This window comes from Propithecus coquereli, unplaced genomic scaffold (genome assembly GCF_000956105.1).
Source record: "Propithecus coquereli isolate 6110/MARCELLA unplaced genomic scaffold, Pcoq_1.0 Scaffold129, whole genome shotgun sequence".
NCBI classification, from domain to species: Eukaryota; Metazoa; Chordata; class Mammalia; order Primates; family Indriidae; genus Propithecus; species Propithecus coquereli.
Genome location: NW_012137080.1, coordinates 758,920 through 776,544, shown reverse-complemented (window position 1 = coordinate 776,544; position 17,625 = coordinate 758,920). Strand labels below are relative to the sequence as shown.

Sequence of the window (17,625 nt, the reverse complement as noted above, 5' to 3'; positions counted from 1 at the left end):
TCCTGGGCTCAAGCGGTCCTCTTGCCTCAGCCTCCTGAGTAGCTGGGACTACCGGTGTGCACCACCGCACCTGGCTACCCAGTTATTTAATCAAACACTAATCTAGAATCGAAGTGTTGCTGTAAAGGTATTGCGTAGATGTGGTTAACATCTACAATCAGTTGACTTTAAAGAAAGATTACTGTAGGTTATGCAGGTGGGTCTTATCCAATCACTTATGAGCAAAAAAAAAAAAAAAAAAAAAAAAAAAAAGAAAACAAAAAGATTTCCTGGAAAAGAAGACATTCTACCTTAAGATTGAGTTTCCAGTCTGCCAGAGCTGCCCTATAGATTTCGGAGGGACCTGTCAGCCTCCATCATTATGTGAGCCAAATCCTTAAATCTTTTGTGCACACACATATACACACATACGTGTGTGTGTCCTGTTTCTCTAGAGAACCCTCCTGATGCGATGCCTTAGTCATGTGGTGTTGAGGGGAGGATGAGGGAAGGTGACAGTACCTGGAAGGCCTGGAGTGAAAAACAGAAGCCGGATCTTGAAGCACATCATCCGTGACCTAGAGACTTTGGAAAGGTTTTTTTTTTTTTTTAATTTCAGCATATTATGGGGGTACAGATGTTTAGGTTAGGTATGTTGCCCTTGCCCCCCTCCCGCCTCCCCCCCTAAGTCCCAGTTTCAAATATGTCCATCCTTCAGGTGGTGCACATTGCACTCTTTGTGTATGCAAATACCCGTCCCCTCCTCCCTCCTCCCCCTTCCCCCTCCCCCCTGCCCAACATCCAATAGATGTTATTCTTATATGTGCATTTATGTGTTGATCGGTTAATACCAATTTGATGGTGAGTACATGTGGTGCTTGTCTTGGAAGGGTTTTAATTCTGTGAGCGAGAGCATCGGATTCACATTTTAGAAAGGACATCCAATTATATTCGCTTCGAGAGCAGAAGTCAAGAAACACGTGTTTAAATTCCAGCAGGAAAGCTATTAGGAAGATTTTTTTAATGGGGGAAAGAGGTGACAAATCTATTCTGGAATCGAAAAAAATAACCTGGCATTTTTATCATTGACGGTCACAGTCTTGCTAAGGGTTACAAGGTTTTTTGTACAATCATGGCTATGGCTTTCACTAGAAAGTTCTCCTTGCAACAGGGAAAATGCTCCAGTCTAGCCGAGCAGCAGTTGTGGAAGATAAACTCGGGCACACAGCGGTGGAGGTAGGAGGGTGGAGATCAGGAAGGGATTCCCGCTGAGAAGTGGGAAGGAAGAGAGTTTACAAATGACCGAAGGTCCGCTACATCACGTGTGTAGTGAGAGGATTCGCCTATGACAAGGACAACATCTAACCTCGCTTTCTTCCCCCCTCAGCGGCTCAGTTCCCGCACGCCTGCAGCCACGAGGCGTGTCCTCGCGCCGAGGTCTCCGAGTCTGGGCGGGGTCTGGTACCTGCCAAACTGGGATCTTGATGGGGACCCGGGCTGGAAGCGTCGAGTTCAGTCTGGGGTCGGAGGTCTCCCGCCCCGCTGCTCCCATTCGCCACACTTAGCAACCTCTGTCCCCAGCAAAGGGGTCTTGTCCTCAGAGAACCTAACCGGGTTTTCTTCCATTTCCTCTGCATCCCTAGATGTCTTCACCCTGGCTCCAAGTGCATCCCTCATCCTTTTTGGTCTGGGACATTCTGCTGATCAGAGCTCCCTGCCCAAGTCCAGCACCCCTGGAGGTGAGGTAGGGTTTGCTGGTGACTCGTTAACCCTTTCCCAGGTGTAGACTGGAAGAAGCCAGCATCCTTCTTACCGCCCCAACTCCAGCAGTCTCAGGACGCCAATGGGGGCACTTCCCTGCACAACCCTGGGGCGGGGGGTGCAGGAGGGCGAGGAGGACGCCCACGTGAAGGGGTCCGGAGACCCCCGGCCCCAGAGCTTGGTCCCGCACCCCGCACTCCGGGCGGGAAGGAGAGGGCATGGAGCCCTGTGTGCTGTGCACGCCAGCTAGCCAGAGTGAGGATGGGGGGGTGCTTAGTGGAAGGGCAGAGAGGGGCAGAGGCAGCAGGTGAGCTGAAGGGCTGTGCCCCCAGGCGGGGAGGCGGGCCGCGGGAGACTCGCGAAGCGAGCACCTTGCAGGGGCGCCGCAGGCGAGGGTCAGGCTAGCAGGGGGTGTGGAGAGGCGAGCCCAGGCGGTGAGACAGGGAGGGGGAGGAGGCGAGGAGGAGGGAGTTCCGAAAGGAGGGAAAGGAGCCGGCGAGGGGCGAGAGGAGCGAGCCGGGAAGGGAGAGCAGCGGAGGGTGGCGGAGCTGCGGGCGCCGAGACCGTGCCACGCACCCCCCGCGGGGCACGGAGGGCTCGGCCGGGGGACACACACAAAGACATGCGAACAGGGGCTGAGCGAGGCTCGCGCACAAAGACGCCGGGGCGCACGGCAGCTCGCGCTGCACCCACCGCCCCCGCGCCGCGCCGAGCCTGGGCCCCGCCAGCTGGGAGCCCGGGGCCGAGCGCGCGGCGGCGGCGGCGGCGGCGGGCAGGCGCGGGACCCGGGTCGCCCGCGCTCTCCGGGTGACCCGGGCCCGGCAGCAGGCGCGCGCGGGGGCGGCGGCTCCCGAGCCCAACTTGGCCTCGGCCTCGCCCTCTGCCCAGCCCGCCGGTGTCCCCTCCTTCCCGCGATTTCGTTTCTTCTCACGCTCCCCCCCACCCCCTCCCGCGTCCAGCCCCGCTCTCCCCACCTTGTAAAACAAAGCCGGGGAAAATGCCTGCCCGTGCAGCTCGGAGCGCGCAGCCCGTCTCTGAATAAGAAGTGAGTACAATGGCGTGTTTGTAAAAAAAGCTTCAAGTCCGTCTTTTTCAAAAAACATTTCGAATGCTGCATGCCTCATGCTTCCCAGCGCCTCGCGGGAGAGACCCGGCTATAGAGCAGGAGGTGAGACCCCCGGGTACCCCCAGCCCCTCCGGCCGCGCGCTCTCCTGCCCCAGCCTGTCCAGGGAGGGCTGCGGATGCCCCGCTCGCAGCAGGCAGACATTCCCCACCTTCGCTTCCCGTCCAAAGTGTTGGGTCATAATCGCGGTTGGGAGGCAAAGCCATCCCCTGATCTTCTCCTGGCCGCTTCTCGCCCCTCTCCCGCCGGTGCCTGGGGTTTTTGCATCTGCCTCGGGAACGGGTTTGGAACACCTTGGGGGAGTTTCCGATGGAGAAGGAGGGTCAGCCCTTGGGAGTAGCCGACAGGCAGGACTCCTGGTGACCCTGGTCACACTTGTTGCCCATTGCGTGGTGGGACAGGCAGTGGTGCTGAAAAAAGCTTGTTTCTCCTGCTATTCGGTGGTCAGTCGCGGCCTGAACGGAGACATATCCGGGTGAGAACCGGAGACCGAGATTGAGAGGAGGCTGTGCTGTCCTGGGGGGAGGGGAGTGGGTAGTGATGGTGCTGAGAGTGCGTGAAGGGGCAGCTTCTTTCCTGGTCGTGCATCAAACGGCGTGGAGATGGAAACCCAGAGGTTCCCCATATTAGCTCAAGAGAAAAAGCTGTCTTACAAAAAATGATTCTGGTATTTCATCAGTTTCTGTCCATTCTGTCTGCCAAATGTGCATTATATGTAGTCTTGCTAATTGAAAAACAAGGCAGCAGCTTAAAAGAATTAAACTCCTTCAGGAATTGTATTAGTTTAATACACACATGCATAATCTTAAAAAAAACCAAATCTGTCTCCTTTCCCCAAAATGCATATAACGGCAATGCCTTGGTGGGATTTTGGACTGGTAGCATCAAGGTAAACAGTCTTGGTGTTTTCTGATTGTGCAGACTGGAAACCAATGATGTGAAAAATCACAAATGTGAGAGCGCAGAGATCTGGAGAGCAGAGGTTTGGAAAGCTTCCTTTAGAGAGAGAATGTGAGCTTCTATGTGATTTTTTTTTTCTTTCAATTTTTATCCCAAAGATGGCTAAATTATAAATTATGACTTTTATTTTTCACTCAGACTCACCAAGCAGATGGGGGTGGTGGTGGTGAGTCTGCAAATGACAGTGATTTTAGCTATTATCAGTATTTCTATCAAAAAAGTTTTTTTTTTTAATTAAACCTTAAAGACATATCCAGTGCTAATTTCAGATGGACTTGTCTTTATGCATATTTTAAAGGTGTCAACTAGTTTGTGTCTTTATTCAGAACAGGTGAATGTATCAGGAGAGAAACGTGTGTATACCTGTATGTAGTAGGTTGAACCTTAGGAAATTGCTGTAATGAGCTGTACATATGTGGACTCTCCACTTGGAGCCATGGGTACAACAACCTCATCACAGCTCTGATTTCATCTCTTCAAAGTCAGAACCATTCTGAGCTTTGCTGGTTGAAGAGCCTCTGGCATCTGCCATGATTTTACAACACTACCTAGGTCTACTGCTTCAAATAGCTTTATTTGCAAAGCTTCTTTTTGATGGGCAACTAAAGATGTATTTTATGAATTCAAACTATGGTAGCTTAAAATTAACTGACAGCGTTAGGCAAGAGGGCAGGGTGGGTAACCGTGTGAAAATTGACACTGTTTATTAGCGTCTTGTCCTCCAGTAATTTCAGGTGCCTGGAGGGTATTTGGGTGCAATTCCATGGAGATTTCTTATATACTTCCCTAAAAGTGTGTTTTAGATTAGGTTATCATTTTATGAAAGCTATCTCGTACACATGATGGCAATTTTACTTAAATCTGTAGCAATTATGAGCTTTAAATTGATTATTCTATTTGAGTTGGTGGTTTTTTTTAAAGTGCCTTATTTTTCAGCCATTCTATTAACCCCTTTTGTTCAGTATTGCTTTTCCAATCAAATATTCTGTAGTAGTTGGATTGACTTCCTCTTAGAAGTAGAAGTCTAATATCTCTTATATTTTCTAAAAAGAAATCCATTAATGAGATTTTTGAACAGCTGAGATAAATAATAAATGGATTTAGAGTCACCTCAGAGTGTATGGGGATTTGTAAGAGAACCATATAAATCCACTCTAATGGAGCAATTAACTTTGAAAAGAGCATGTAGGGTCTAAGGTGTGAACCAAGGTTTTAATTTTATTTTTTCTTGATATTGTTCACTGTTGAAAAGGAAAAAAAACTTGTCTTTTCTTGGCTGTCCCTCAGATTGTGCCACAATGGTCAGCAATAACTTATTTTTTAAACATGTCAGAGGTGGAGTAAAAAAATTTAGCGAATGCTTCATCATGATCCCACTTTGGAGGACAGGCAAAAGGAAATGATTGGACTGTTGAGTGGGTTATTTACCATCATGTTTTACCAGAAAATTAGGAATGATTTCTTTTGAGGAACAATGTTTGCATCACAAACTGTCTTATAATGCAATTCTTTTATTACAATACATTTTAAAACAAAAACAGAGAGTGTTTTTCATATTGATGGCTTGCAGTACAAAGTTCTTGAGAACAGGAATAGACCATGAGCCTTCTTCCTGAGTATTCAAATATCTAGTTTAGTACCATCAACTCCTAGGAGTTGAGTACGTCTTTGTGGATAGCATAGTGGACAGATACAAATTGAGAAATTAATTAGGATGCCCTCAGGCATTCTTTTCTTTTTTTTAAGTTTCTTGATCTGATTCCTGTTTTTTCCCCTCCCATTTGGAACTCCAATAGCAGCAGAGAGCAAAGACCCGGCCCCTTTTTCTTGAACCCGTATATTTGGTCCTGCCTGAGATCTAGTGAGAGCACTCCTGGTTTAGGTTCCAGAGCTTCCACCAGGAGACCAAGCGGAGTTCAGTCAACCTTGGCTGACCCCTTAAAGAAGAAGCCCAACCAATTCCCCTCTAATCTCCTCCAACCTAACCCTCATTCTCTGTTGTTGTCAGTGGCGGCACCTGACTTGCTGGATCCTAAATCTGCCGCTCAGAACTCCAAACCGAGGCTCTCGTTTTCCACGAAACCCACAGTGCTTGCTTCCCGGGTGGAGAGTGACACGACCATTAATGTTATGAAATGGAAGACGGTCTCCACGATTTTCCTGGTGGTTGTCCTCTATCTGATCATCGGAGCCACCGTGTTCAAAGCATTGGAGCAGCCTCATGAGATTTCGCAGAGGACCACCATTGTGATCCAGAAGCAAACATTCATATCCCAACACTCCTGTGTCAATTCCACGGAGCTGGACGAGCTCATCCAGGTAATGAATGGCATGAGAGGACCTGTTACTCCGCTTCTCCTAAGGAGAAAGAAAGAGTAAGATAGGAGGAGGCAACCCGTAGCCCGTTGCAGTGCCGATGTGCTGGTAGGAGCCCTGTCCCACCTCATGCTGATTAGCGTAGGACGCTTTCCCCCAGGTCTTTGTCTCCTTTCTGATTTGCCCCTTCTTCTCTCACATCTGCCATATTTTCTTCTCCTCTTTTACGCCTCCCTCCCACTGTTCCTTCGCATCCTCTTCTGCTCCTGATCTACTGTGTTTCTTTCCTGTTGTCTTCCTGCATTCCTTCCCTGTGCTCTATCTTAGAACTGCCAGTGGACACCCGTGGACTTGGGGTTACCATGCTGGAAGTTACCATCCTGGTTAGGATGATCATTGCTGCGGCAAATGAAAGGAAAATGAAAGACAGAGAACTGCTTTAATCTTGGCAATGGCCGTCATAAAATAGAAAAGTTGAATTTTGTGATGTGACCTTCTTGAGATGGTTACCCCTCATGGTTAACAACCTGTAGCCCACGTCTCTAATCTAGACAAGGTATAACTCTGATAACTGCCCTTTTTTAAGTGTCTTGGGAGCAGTGATTAATTATTGCTTCTCTAAACCTCAACTAAAAAAAATTTACTACTACATAGAAAAATAGGGTTTTTGAATAAAAATTAATATTACTCTATAACAGCAGAACAACATCTTTACGGAAAAATGTTTTAACAGTTAATCCCAAAATGATTTGTAAGTTTCAGTTAGGCTCTTTGGAGATGGCTACGTTTTTGTTGTAGATCTCTTCTGCATGAAACAATCCATTGGTCAAACCAAGAATCTTGGTCAAGAAAAAAGCCCTAGAATTTTCTTACAAGGAGAGACCTGACTGGCTGTTGAAAAGTTTTAATTGTACATGTTTATTTTCCTATAGAGCCTACATTTCTTACCTGGTTTTATTCAAATTAGACTGAAGATTTATCTGTGAGTCATCATCTGAGCATTTTCTTTATTTTATATTTGGTTTTATATCATTTGAATGAGCTGGAGTAGTAGATTGAGGGGAAAAAAAATTATTGGTTTTAATCCTGTTTTTTGTTCTAGGACATTTATTGTCATTTTCTCTTGCCACGGGTCCCCAAATGCTCCCTCTGCCTTTCAGTGCCCTCTCTATTTATTATAGTGCACACATACCAGTCCTTATTCAAGCTTTGTTGAAAGCTATCACAGCTAATATTCTTTGGCACTTATTTAATTCTTGTCACATTCAGCCATTTCTGCATCTAACACATTTGACTTAAATTTTGATAATACTCTTCGCTTAGGTACTGAATTCTCTACTATTTTTAGAGGATGGTGACATTTTTGGTATTGAGAGTGAACCTGCTAACGTTATTGTCCCAAACACCTCCTTCCCTGATCCTATGTCATATAACTTTCTCTTCACTGAATCTATGTGCCACGTAATCTTATAAGGTGCTAAAAATCTTTGAAGAATAATCTCCACTTCCCTTGGGTTTTAGAAGAGGAGCTCTTGGTTGTCTTGGGGGAGGCAGCCTGGAGTAGTGGTAAAAGCTTGAACTTTGGGATGAGATAGGATGTGTTTCAAACATCGGTTGAGTGCTTTATTAGAAGTGTCATCTAGAACAGATACTTTTCCTCTCTAAGCCTTAAATGATCTATCTGGAATCAGGAAAGAGTCCCTTCCAAGTAAGATAGTTGTAAGAGTAAGGAGACAGTCCATGTATAATAAACCATTTAGGTACTCAAAAAGTGTTAGGGTTGTTTATTGTTGTTTTTTTTCCTTTTCTTTTATTTTTTTTTTCTGCCTCTCTCTTTTCCCTTTACTGGGTTGTAGCCTCTGATTCAGGTAGTTGCATTCTTATCACCCGGAGTGAGATGATTGATCTTGGGCAGGAGAAATCAAATGACTAGAATTTTAGGACAATGCTAGAGGAAACCCTATGTGAATTTGCAAATGTCCTCACTGTCCAGTATTACCCAGTTTATTCAGAACTCTGAAAATAACTTGAAGGTTGTGGCAGGTAGGAGCAATCTGATAGTGAATATTGATCATTTTTTGCTATATTGTTTTTGGAATGGGCACAAACAGAGCTCAAAATATGACCTAATATTTTTTCTTTCTCTCTGCATGGCAATCCATTAATATCTATTATTAGTATTCGCTGCTCATTGAGTATTTTTGCTTCTTAAAAATCTTTTTTTTTGTGCTTATTATATTTTTTAATGAAGAAGTTGCCTGTTATTTATTGTCATGTCACTCACCTTTATATTTTTTCCTTGAATATAATTTGTTTGGATAAAAGAAATCTTTATAATGTTATGGCTTCAAGGATCAAGGTCAGTGTGTAAATAGGGAGGAAGGCAAATAAGCTCATAATCATTTATTTGAATGACATTTCCTTCATATGATTCTCATAAATTTTCAAGTGTTCTCCTCACATTTATTTTCCCATTTAATCATCCTTAAAACCTTGTGATTAGGTATATTAGTCAGTAACATCACATCAGTAAGGATTAGGTAACTAAGACACAGAAAGTCCAGGTGATTTACCCCTATAGCATTACTAGGCTGAAAGTTCAGGTCTTCAGAATGTTGGTCTGGCATCATTCCTAGGAGTCCCTGTTCTTTCAGGGTTTACTTTCTTTCAGTGTTAAAGGGGGAAGTAGTTGGAGCGGTGAGCGATTCGGTTCTAGTGTTGGTGGTGAAGAAATTCTGTCTTCCTTTAATGGAGAGTCGGAAAGGAAAAAGTGAATAGTCAGATGATAGGCCAACATCAGGTGCAGTTACTACAATCTGATCGCAGGCCCCAGGTTATTAATTACTCCTCTGGACAGATTACGGCAACCTGATTCCATGCTGTGGTTCTGTCGCAGGCTGGGGTGGGGGAGCTGAGGGAAGAGACAGGGAGTGGAGCGAAAGTATCTGTTTCTTCTGTTACAGAAAACGTGTGTAGCTCCAAGTGCTGTTTTTGACACCAGCCCTCCAAGACAAGATTGAGGAGGGGCAGAGATATCAAAACAGAGCTACCTTTGCTAGGCTGAGATGTTTTGAGCAGTGTGATTGTCAACTTCCATTACATTTAGATTAATGTGTTATCGGTACAGAAACATATAAAAAACATTTTTTAAGTTTTAAGAGTCATGGATACCATTAATGATAGCCAAAATTTAATGAGCACTTACTATGTGCAAGGCACCATTCTAACCCTTTACGTGTATTATCTTATCTAATTCTCTTAAACAGCCCTGTGAAGTAGGTGCCTTATTATCTGTATTTAACTTATGTGTAAACTGAGGCAGGAGGAGCCTCATTTGCCAAGAGTGCACAGTGGTAGAACTGTTATTCAAACCTAGGTGGGTAGACGCTAGAGCTTATACTCTTAGCTCGTATATTGACTGCCTCTAAAGAAATTTACTAAACATTTGATGTAAAGTTCCCTGTTATTCCATGTATTAGGGTGTAATGAATATTAAATTATAGTCCTTTGTACATAGTGATGTATATTGTGTATCTCTCTTTCCAAAATGGAGACTATGTAACTGGATCTTAATATTCTTTCTGGACAACAGGATTATATAGGTGTTTTCCTGTCTGGATGTGGTAAAACAGTAGCAGCATGGTTCCATCAGACACACCTGGTCTTTAATCCTGTTATTTCTGTGTTATCTGAATCAATTATGGGATTAAAAAGAAAAGGCAAAATCTATGATCTATATATTGATAATAAAAATACCTTATGGGAGATTTGACTTTTGTTTCCTAATTTGAGCCACGCCCCTCAGTGAGCTAGGTGGGGAAGATGTTCTACCCGTTTTTGCATGAAGAAGCTGATGCATATTTGTACAAGGTGATCTGGTGGCCTTAGATCTTTGGGGTCTTCTTGCTGAGGGGATTGTATTATCTTTGCACTATTCCTTCTTCTCATGTTGGTTCATTCAGTGGCATTCATTGAGGACCTCCAATGTGTTGACCTCTGGGTTGGGTTTTGAGCCAATTAAAGTGGTAGAAAAAATAGGGCTTCTCTCAAGGAGCTCCATCCTACGCAGTCAGGCATAGTTGCAATAGAAGTCCTTACATATTGGAGATGGAGGTGCTACAGATCTCCAAATCTCCGTTTCTCCTGGGGCACTGAGGAAGAAATTAACCATTTAATGACAGTGAGTAACACACAGAAGAAGAAGTAAAAGGAACACTGGATTTCAGGGTGCATCTGAGTGCTCCAGGGGCAGAAAAGGGGACCGGTGGGCATTCAAGGTGGAATGGGCGTGGTGTGCTCCACTACCTGAGTACCTGGACATGAGCAGTTCTAACAGTAGACTGTGGCCTGTTCCACACCAGAGGGGTGGGCTTTATCCTAGGCCTATTCTCCTCCACCTGGAGTAGATGTGCCCTGGTTGGCTGCGCCTCAGAGGATACTTGGAGCCAAAGGATAAATAAATAAACATGCCTTCCTAGAATGCCAATGATACTAGCCTTTAAAAAAAACCCAAACATTGTTTTATATTAATTCTATAATCACCGATTCAAAAGTATTCATCGAATGCCTACTATGTACATTGTCCTAAGCCCTGAAATGCAGTGGAGAATAAAGCAGATGAAAATTCTTACCATCAGGGAGCTTACATTTACCGGAGGAAGATGTTATATAAGACAATGATAAGTTTTGGAAGTAAAATGAAAGCATGAAGGAGCATAGGAAATGTTGGATGATGTTGGTGATTAATTTCAGATGAGGTCACTAGGGAAGCTTCACTGATAAGGTGACTTTTAAGTAAAGGGAGCGAGGGAACAAGCCAAGTGGCTCTCTGGGGAATAACATTTTTTGTCCTAGGGAATGAAAAGAATAGGACTCCCATTCCCACTTTCCTGAGATGGGGAGAAGAGTGAAGAAGAGCCTATTTGGAGCATAATGTCAGGAGCTTAGTTTTGGACATTGCACAAATAGTATCAGTCAGACAGGTTTCAGTTAGGGAGGAGGAGTTACCCATGCCAAATAACGGTGCTTACAGATCCACGGTTTATTGCAGGAAAATGATACAGTATAGCAGTGGTACCCAATACAGCTATGTATCACAGACAAAGGCTGCATGACAGCAAGGGGTCTTGAGAGACCCGGGGCCAGCTTCAGTTATCCTTTTTCTGCAAGACTGTACTCAGGACATTCTTCTCTCTTGGGTCAAGAACGACTGATATGTGCATGGAACACTTTGGAATTAAGGAGCCCAAAATGGGGTGTCAGCCGGGGTTTCTTATACCTTGCTGGTCACGTAGGCATATGCTTACTACGTAACCAGCCCCCGTGGCAGAGCTCTCTGGGAGTCTCACCAGGACCAGGGGCAAATCATCCATTGCGTTGTTATCAATAAACAATGCTGACAAGCTGATACCAGTCTCCCCGAAACTCCTCAGGACACCTTTATAAAGCAACACTTTTCATCTGCACGTCTCATGCCTTTCCTGGGAGGATAGGGCTGTTCAGGTACTTTAGCAAAACAGCTCAGGCCAAGTCCAAGACAGCACATCCGTGTTAAATTTGAGATGACTATTAGGACATTCAGGTGGAGGTGGTGAGCAGGATGCTGCAAAGGCAAGTTTGTCATTTGGGGGAGGGGCAGGCTGAAGATACATGTGATGAAACTCATCATTACACAGAAGGAATTCAAAGTGAAATTGCCAGGGGAATGAACGTAGGTTAAGATGGACAGAGTGTGATTCCAAAAGCACTTCAACACGTAGAAGTCGCTAAGGAATAGAATCCACAATGCACATGAATAATTGATTTACGACCTAACATTTCAAGGATATTGCTCTCATTTAAGGGAACTATCTCACTGTATGCCCCAGACCTCTGAAGGTTTTATTTTTATTTCCCTGTAAGGACCCTTTAAAAGAAATGTTTAAGAAGTACATCTTCAAGCATGAGAGCCATTGAAGGTGTGTGAGTAGGGGCGTCCATTTATGTTTTCCATCATGGCTCTCCTAATGGTGAATGGGGCGGTTTGCCATATGAAGAGTGAACTTAGAGCTAATTGCATGTGGTAGTTGGTGATACTACACGATTATATATACAATGGTTTGGTGGCTATCATTCCAGGTTGTATAAGCACTCAGGTATGCTAAATATTTGGCCTCAGTCTTAGAAAGAATACACTCATCTTTTGTCACTTTATTTGTGAACATGATACTATGTTGTCCAGAAAGTATCTAAAAAGGCTTTCTTTTCTTACCAATGATTTTACTCTGCATTTTCAACTTTTTGGATTTAATATAGACTTTAGGAAGATAAAAAAATAGTCTGCAAAGTGTCTGAACATCCCATGAATACTTTATGTCCTCTGGGTTAATCTCTGGAAAAAGCATTTTTAAGCAGCCTCATGTGTAACCTTCTTGCATGCATATTAACATAGTAGCTTGAATTATTTTACCAGAGGAACTAGGTGCCACTTAAATGTCTGGGCTTCAAAAGTGAGAGTTCTTAGAGGGAATTGGGCTACTAAATGGGGGTATAGCCGTTTTAAAGAAAATGTTGTCAATTTCCAATTTTCCTGGAACTCTCCCATGTGCTGCTTTCTTAGAAGAATAAATCTTTCTGCTCATCTGGTCATACTGGCTTGACCTTCGGAATGAAAGCATTAAAAGGGAAACCGTTTTTACTGTATAAGTACATTAAGTAGCAATTGAGATATTTGCATGTACTGTTTCTAGTAATATTTAGGTTTTTATTGTAAAACATGAAAGTAGTCTATCAGAAAATAACTTTACTTTCAAAGAATATGTGAATGTTAATTAGTAAATATTGGTTAAAAAATTAGAGAAATGGTATATGAGTGTTATATATCAATAAACTATCACTCAAACTGATGTGATTAAAAAGTAATATTATTTCAAAATAATGGCTAGAAAGTTATTTGATAGATGGAATGGTAATTTGAGAATGTGGGAAATTATTCTGCATATATATTGTAATATATTTCAAAATATTTTTTGGCTGATAATTTACTTAGCCTAAGCTAAAAACAAAACTTAAATGTAAAGCTTAGTCAAATAGACAGTATTAAAATGGGGTTCAACCGGTGTAGATATGCCAGTAGTAATTATGATAATGGCTCTAAAATTCTGAGAGCTTTATATTCCATGTTTGCATTTTATCATATATTTGTATACCCATTTACACTTTAGACTACGTTATATTACTTAACTCGCACATCCCTTAGACACATATATTGTAATTCATATTGGTAAAATGGAGAAACTGAGGCACGGACAAGTTAAGTGCCTTGTAGTTCAGAAAGAGACAAAATGTCACCTTGATCAGATTATTTCATATGATTCCATCTCCAGTGCTTTTCCCTGAGAGTTACATAGGAATGTGTGCAACATGATGTCTAGCTGTATTAGATACCCAATAAATATTCAGTCCAATCTGCATCTTTTTAGATGTACTTTCATACATATGTATATTCCTCTCTTGCTTGTTCAGGAAACAGAGAGGTTTTTCTTCATTATCCCCCTTTTGCAGATGAGGAAACTGAGGCCCAGAGTGTTTAACCCAAGATGACTCAGCCGTTTTCAGCTTGAGATGCTGAGAGTGGCACAGCAAGCATTAGAATTGTAGCCCTGCCGTGCAGGTCACTCTAACGCTTGTTTCCACGGCACCAAATGGCCTTTTTAGAAGCTACATTATTTTGTTGTATTTTTTCATCCTAGGCTCCTCTTTTATCTAACTCTACAAAGCAAATTAGATTTATGAGCTGTGCATCTAGGACACGCTCACTGAATTTGAAGTTGCTGATGGATTGTAAACCCAGTAAACACTGCTTACGGAATCCGTGCGCTCTGTGCTGTGTTAGCAAAGATCAGCGGCAGAAGATACGGCAGGTCTGTAGATGCCAAGGCGAAGCGTTTACTCATGGTAAACTGAGTACAATTATAAGGCAACGAAAAGGCAACTAAAATATTATGCTAAAACTCATGTGGCTGGGCGGTAATCATGCTGGAGCATGACCGGTGAGGTAAGTCAGGGAAAATGATTTTAAAGCCAGAAGATTCTCACCTGGGAAGAAGAGACAGCAAGAGGAAGTGCAGAGGGAGATAGTTGCAAGGATGTACGAAGTTAATATTCTACCTCTACGATTACGGGTCTTTTATCCTTTCTTGCTTTCTAACATTCATAAAGTAATAATAGTTTCTTATGCAAAATTCAAATAATACAAGAAGGTATAAAGAAGAAAATAAACACTGGAAATTTCCTCCACCCAGAGTTGGCCAAGACCTCTCTTTGTGCATATAAACATGTATATTAAATAGATGCATTGATGGGGTGTCTGTGTGTACATGCATACACATATTTTCACACATAATTTTATGCATATGAGATCACAATTGCATGCTACTACCGTCTCCATTTTTCAGTTACCATTGTATAGGGGATGATTCAGGAATATTCTAATTCCTCTTTTTTGAACATTTATTTAAAAATTTTTATGAATACATAATAGTTGTGCATATTTATGGGGTACTGTGATGTTTCGGTGCAAACATACAATGCGTAATGATCAAATCGGGGTAACTGGGATATCTATCACCTCAAACATTTATCATTTCTTTGTGTTGGGAACAAGGAGTATTCTAAGTCCTGTTTTTAGATACGGTCTACGAGGGATTTGACATAGAGTAAGTGACATGGAAGGCTACCAACTCATAAGTCCCCTCGTGCTTGGGGAAGCAGGCAGCAGGGTAGGGTGGGGCGTGGGAAACGTCACCTACCAGCTGTTCCTGGTGGAGCAGCTCTAAGGATTCTCACAACATGAGCCATTTTTAACTCACATATTTTGGTAGGCAACGCAGACATAAACTGGTATAACACATTTTTAGGGAAAGAGAGCAGAGAGCAAAAGCGAAATATTGACCGTCTTAGAATTCCTTTAAATAGAAAGTTTCTCTCTCAGATTTGTGATATTTTTGAGATAGCTTTGATTTCCCAGTGTTCAAAATGCATAAAGTAGAGCCCGTCAGAGTCGCCCCAGGACTTGCTCTTTCCTTGTCTTCACACTTCTAATGTTTAAAGTTTCATTAACAAAGCGAGTGCTTTGCTTTGTGTTCTTTTGAGAGTGGAATCTGGATCCTTAGAGGATTTCATGCCGGGACGGAAAGCTCAGTGTCTGAGTGAGATCTGTCTTTGAGCCCTGCTTGCACACGGACAGGAAGCCAAATAATTGATGGATCAACTGAGAAGGAAGGGGCTTTCACCTAAAAATGCGTTTATGAAAATCTGTATCTGCAGTTACTAAGAATAGTTATCTTAGCCTGTGGATAATGGTAATATTTGACCAATTCCATATTCATGTATAGAATAAAAATATGATAACACTAGGGGAAATGCTTTGGAAAGGCATGTGAGAAGAGTCTTGCAAGTTCTTAAATTGATAGCCATGGTGTTCTTCTCACGTTAGGACTTACAGACATGTTCTTCTCCCTCTCTCCTCTGGCCCCCTTCCCTTCAGTTCTCTTTCCTCCTTCTCTTTTCCTCTTCCCTCCTCCTTCTTTCTCTTCCTTCCTTTTTTCTTTTTCTTATTTTTAAACAGCTCTGTTATTGGCCATCTCTTTCCTTTTGGGGTGAATGTTAATCAAGAAAAGGTTTTTTTTGGCAGCAACTGAAATTGCATAATTTTCTTGCCCTCTTCTACCTTTTTGAGTTCATTCCTTATTTTTTTATTACTGCATTTAAGACCAAGACTGCAGTCGTTTTAATTTCTGACAATTTTCTCTCATGGATGGCGGCAGATGAACTTTAATGAAAGTTCTCTAGAAGGTGTCAATTCCTTTGTGATATTTGGTTGGCATTGTGAAGGTTATGGTATGATTCTTTTTAAACTTCACTTAAAGCGAGATTTAGAATTTGAAGACAGGTAAAACAAGTTTAAATTTCCTTATAGTCCTTTGGACCAAATGGTTCATTTTCTTAGTAAATAACGTAGGGAGAAATGGGACCCATGGCATTGCAAAAGAGAGAGACTTCTAGGGAAGGAATGGTGGCTCCTTGCGGCCATTCAAATGGGGTCTTCTACTGTGAGCTCATAGGCATGGCCGATGGTCCCATTCACTCCTATTTTATCATTGATTAAATATCCATATAGGTTAGCTAATATTTTTATCAGTAAGGGAATGGGATGATATTTTCCATCTCTTCTTAGCTGTTTCTCTGCCTTTCATTTTTTTGAACATCTGAATAGCACAGCTGCATTAAAAACAGTAGTTCATCTATCTCAGTATTCCTGCTCGTAACAATGGTACCATGGGACATTTAAAAACAGTGCCGTAGCTTTAAACGGGAGGACTGTACCCTGAGCATCATGATATTATGAAAAATCTGTCATGGGTCTAATAGTCATACACTTAATTTATCTAAATATTTCATATTTAACTACATTTCAGCCTGTACCTTCTCTTGAGATAAATGGCTCACATTCTTTTCAATGAAGTTTTCTTTTCATTTGATCTTTTATAAAATGACATCCTTTACGTTTTAAGCCATTTGCCTAGTGAGTTCCGTGAACAAAGTCATGTAATTCCCTTCTAAAGATAGGAATGTTGTCTTTTTTTTATCTCTATTCCTTACCACATGTACAATTCATTCTCATTCAACTCTTTATGTTTTTATAATCCACAAACATGTGTGTCTTGGGTCTTCGCTTTTCTGGGAGTTTTGTTTTTTTATCTCTTCTTTGGCAGTTATAGTGTCCCCTGATTATTTTAGTTGTCTTTTGCAGAACTACACTCGGCTCAGTTAAAACTTTGATAAGTGTCAATTAGAACTGTGGGGAGTGTTCCAGAAGAGGAGGAATCATAATTTAGCACAAGAGTGCCTTCCTGCTTTCTTTCTTTTTCTTCTTCTTTTTAAAAAATTTTCTGTTATCTCTCTGGCGATGCCTAGTGTTTTATATATTGACATTGTTGAATGGTGTCCCTGGACAAAGAGTCATGGTGACCCATGAGCCTTCTTCTAGGACACTGAAACCACTATTTGAAAAGGCTACCCTCACTGATTTCCTCCCAAATCCATTAGTTTCCACATGACAAGGGTGAGCTTCAATTCTCATTTATGTGTCTCTTCCCCTGGCTTGTGAGTTTTTAAAATTTTAATGGAACATTGGGCATTTCACAATGTTAAAGATCATGGTGATATTTCTGGACTTTGATATTTCCCTTTTCAATTTTAAATTAAAGCGTCACAGAACAGATGCCTAGATTTACAATTATCCTTTCAAATATGTTTTATTATATCTACATTTTTTTGTGTGTATAATTTTTTTTTATTTCAGCATATTACAGGGGTACAGATGTTTAGATTACGTATGTTGCGCTTGCCCCCCTCCCCCCCTAAGTCCGAGTTTCAAATATGTCCATCCTTCGGGTGGTGCGCATTGCACTCTTTGTGTATGCATATACCCGTCCCCTTCCCC

General features: G+C 42.4%; 1 protein-coding gene across 1 annotated transcript in view; it reads left to right on the top strand.

The window, feature by feature from the left end:
- The window catches only part of KCNK2 (potassium channel, two pore domain subfamily K, member 2), a 275,176-nt gene that overhangs the window by 65,244 nt on the left and 192,307 nt on the right, over nt 1-17,625 (top strand). The window contains exon 2 of the mRNA XM_012638318.1: nt 5,833-6,143. Coding sequence (XP_012493772.1) covers nt 5,833-6,143 — 311 coding nt within the window. The remainder of the gene's footprint in view (nt 1-5,832; nt 6,144-17,625) is intronic.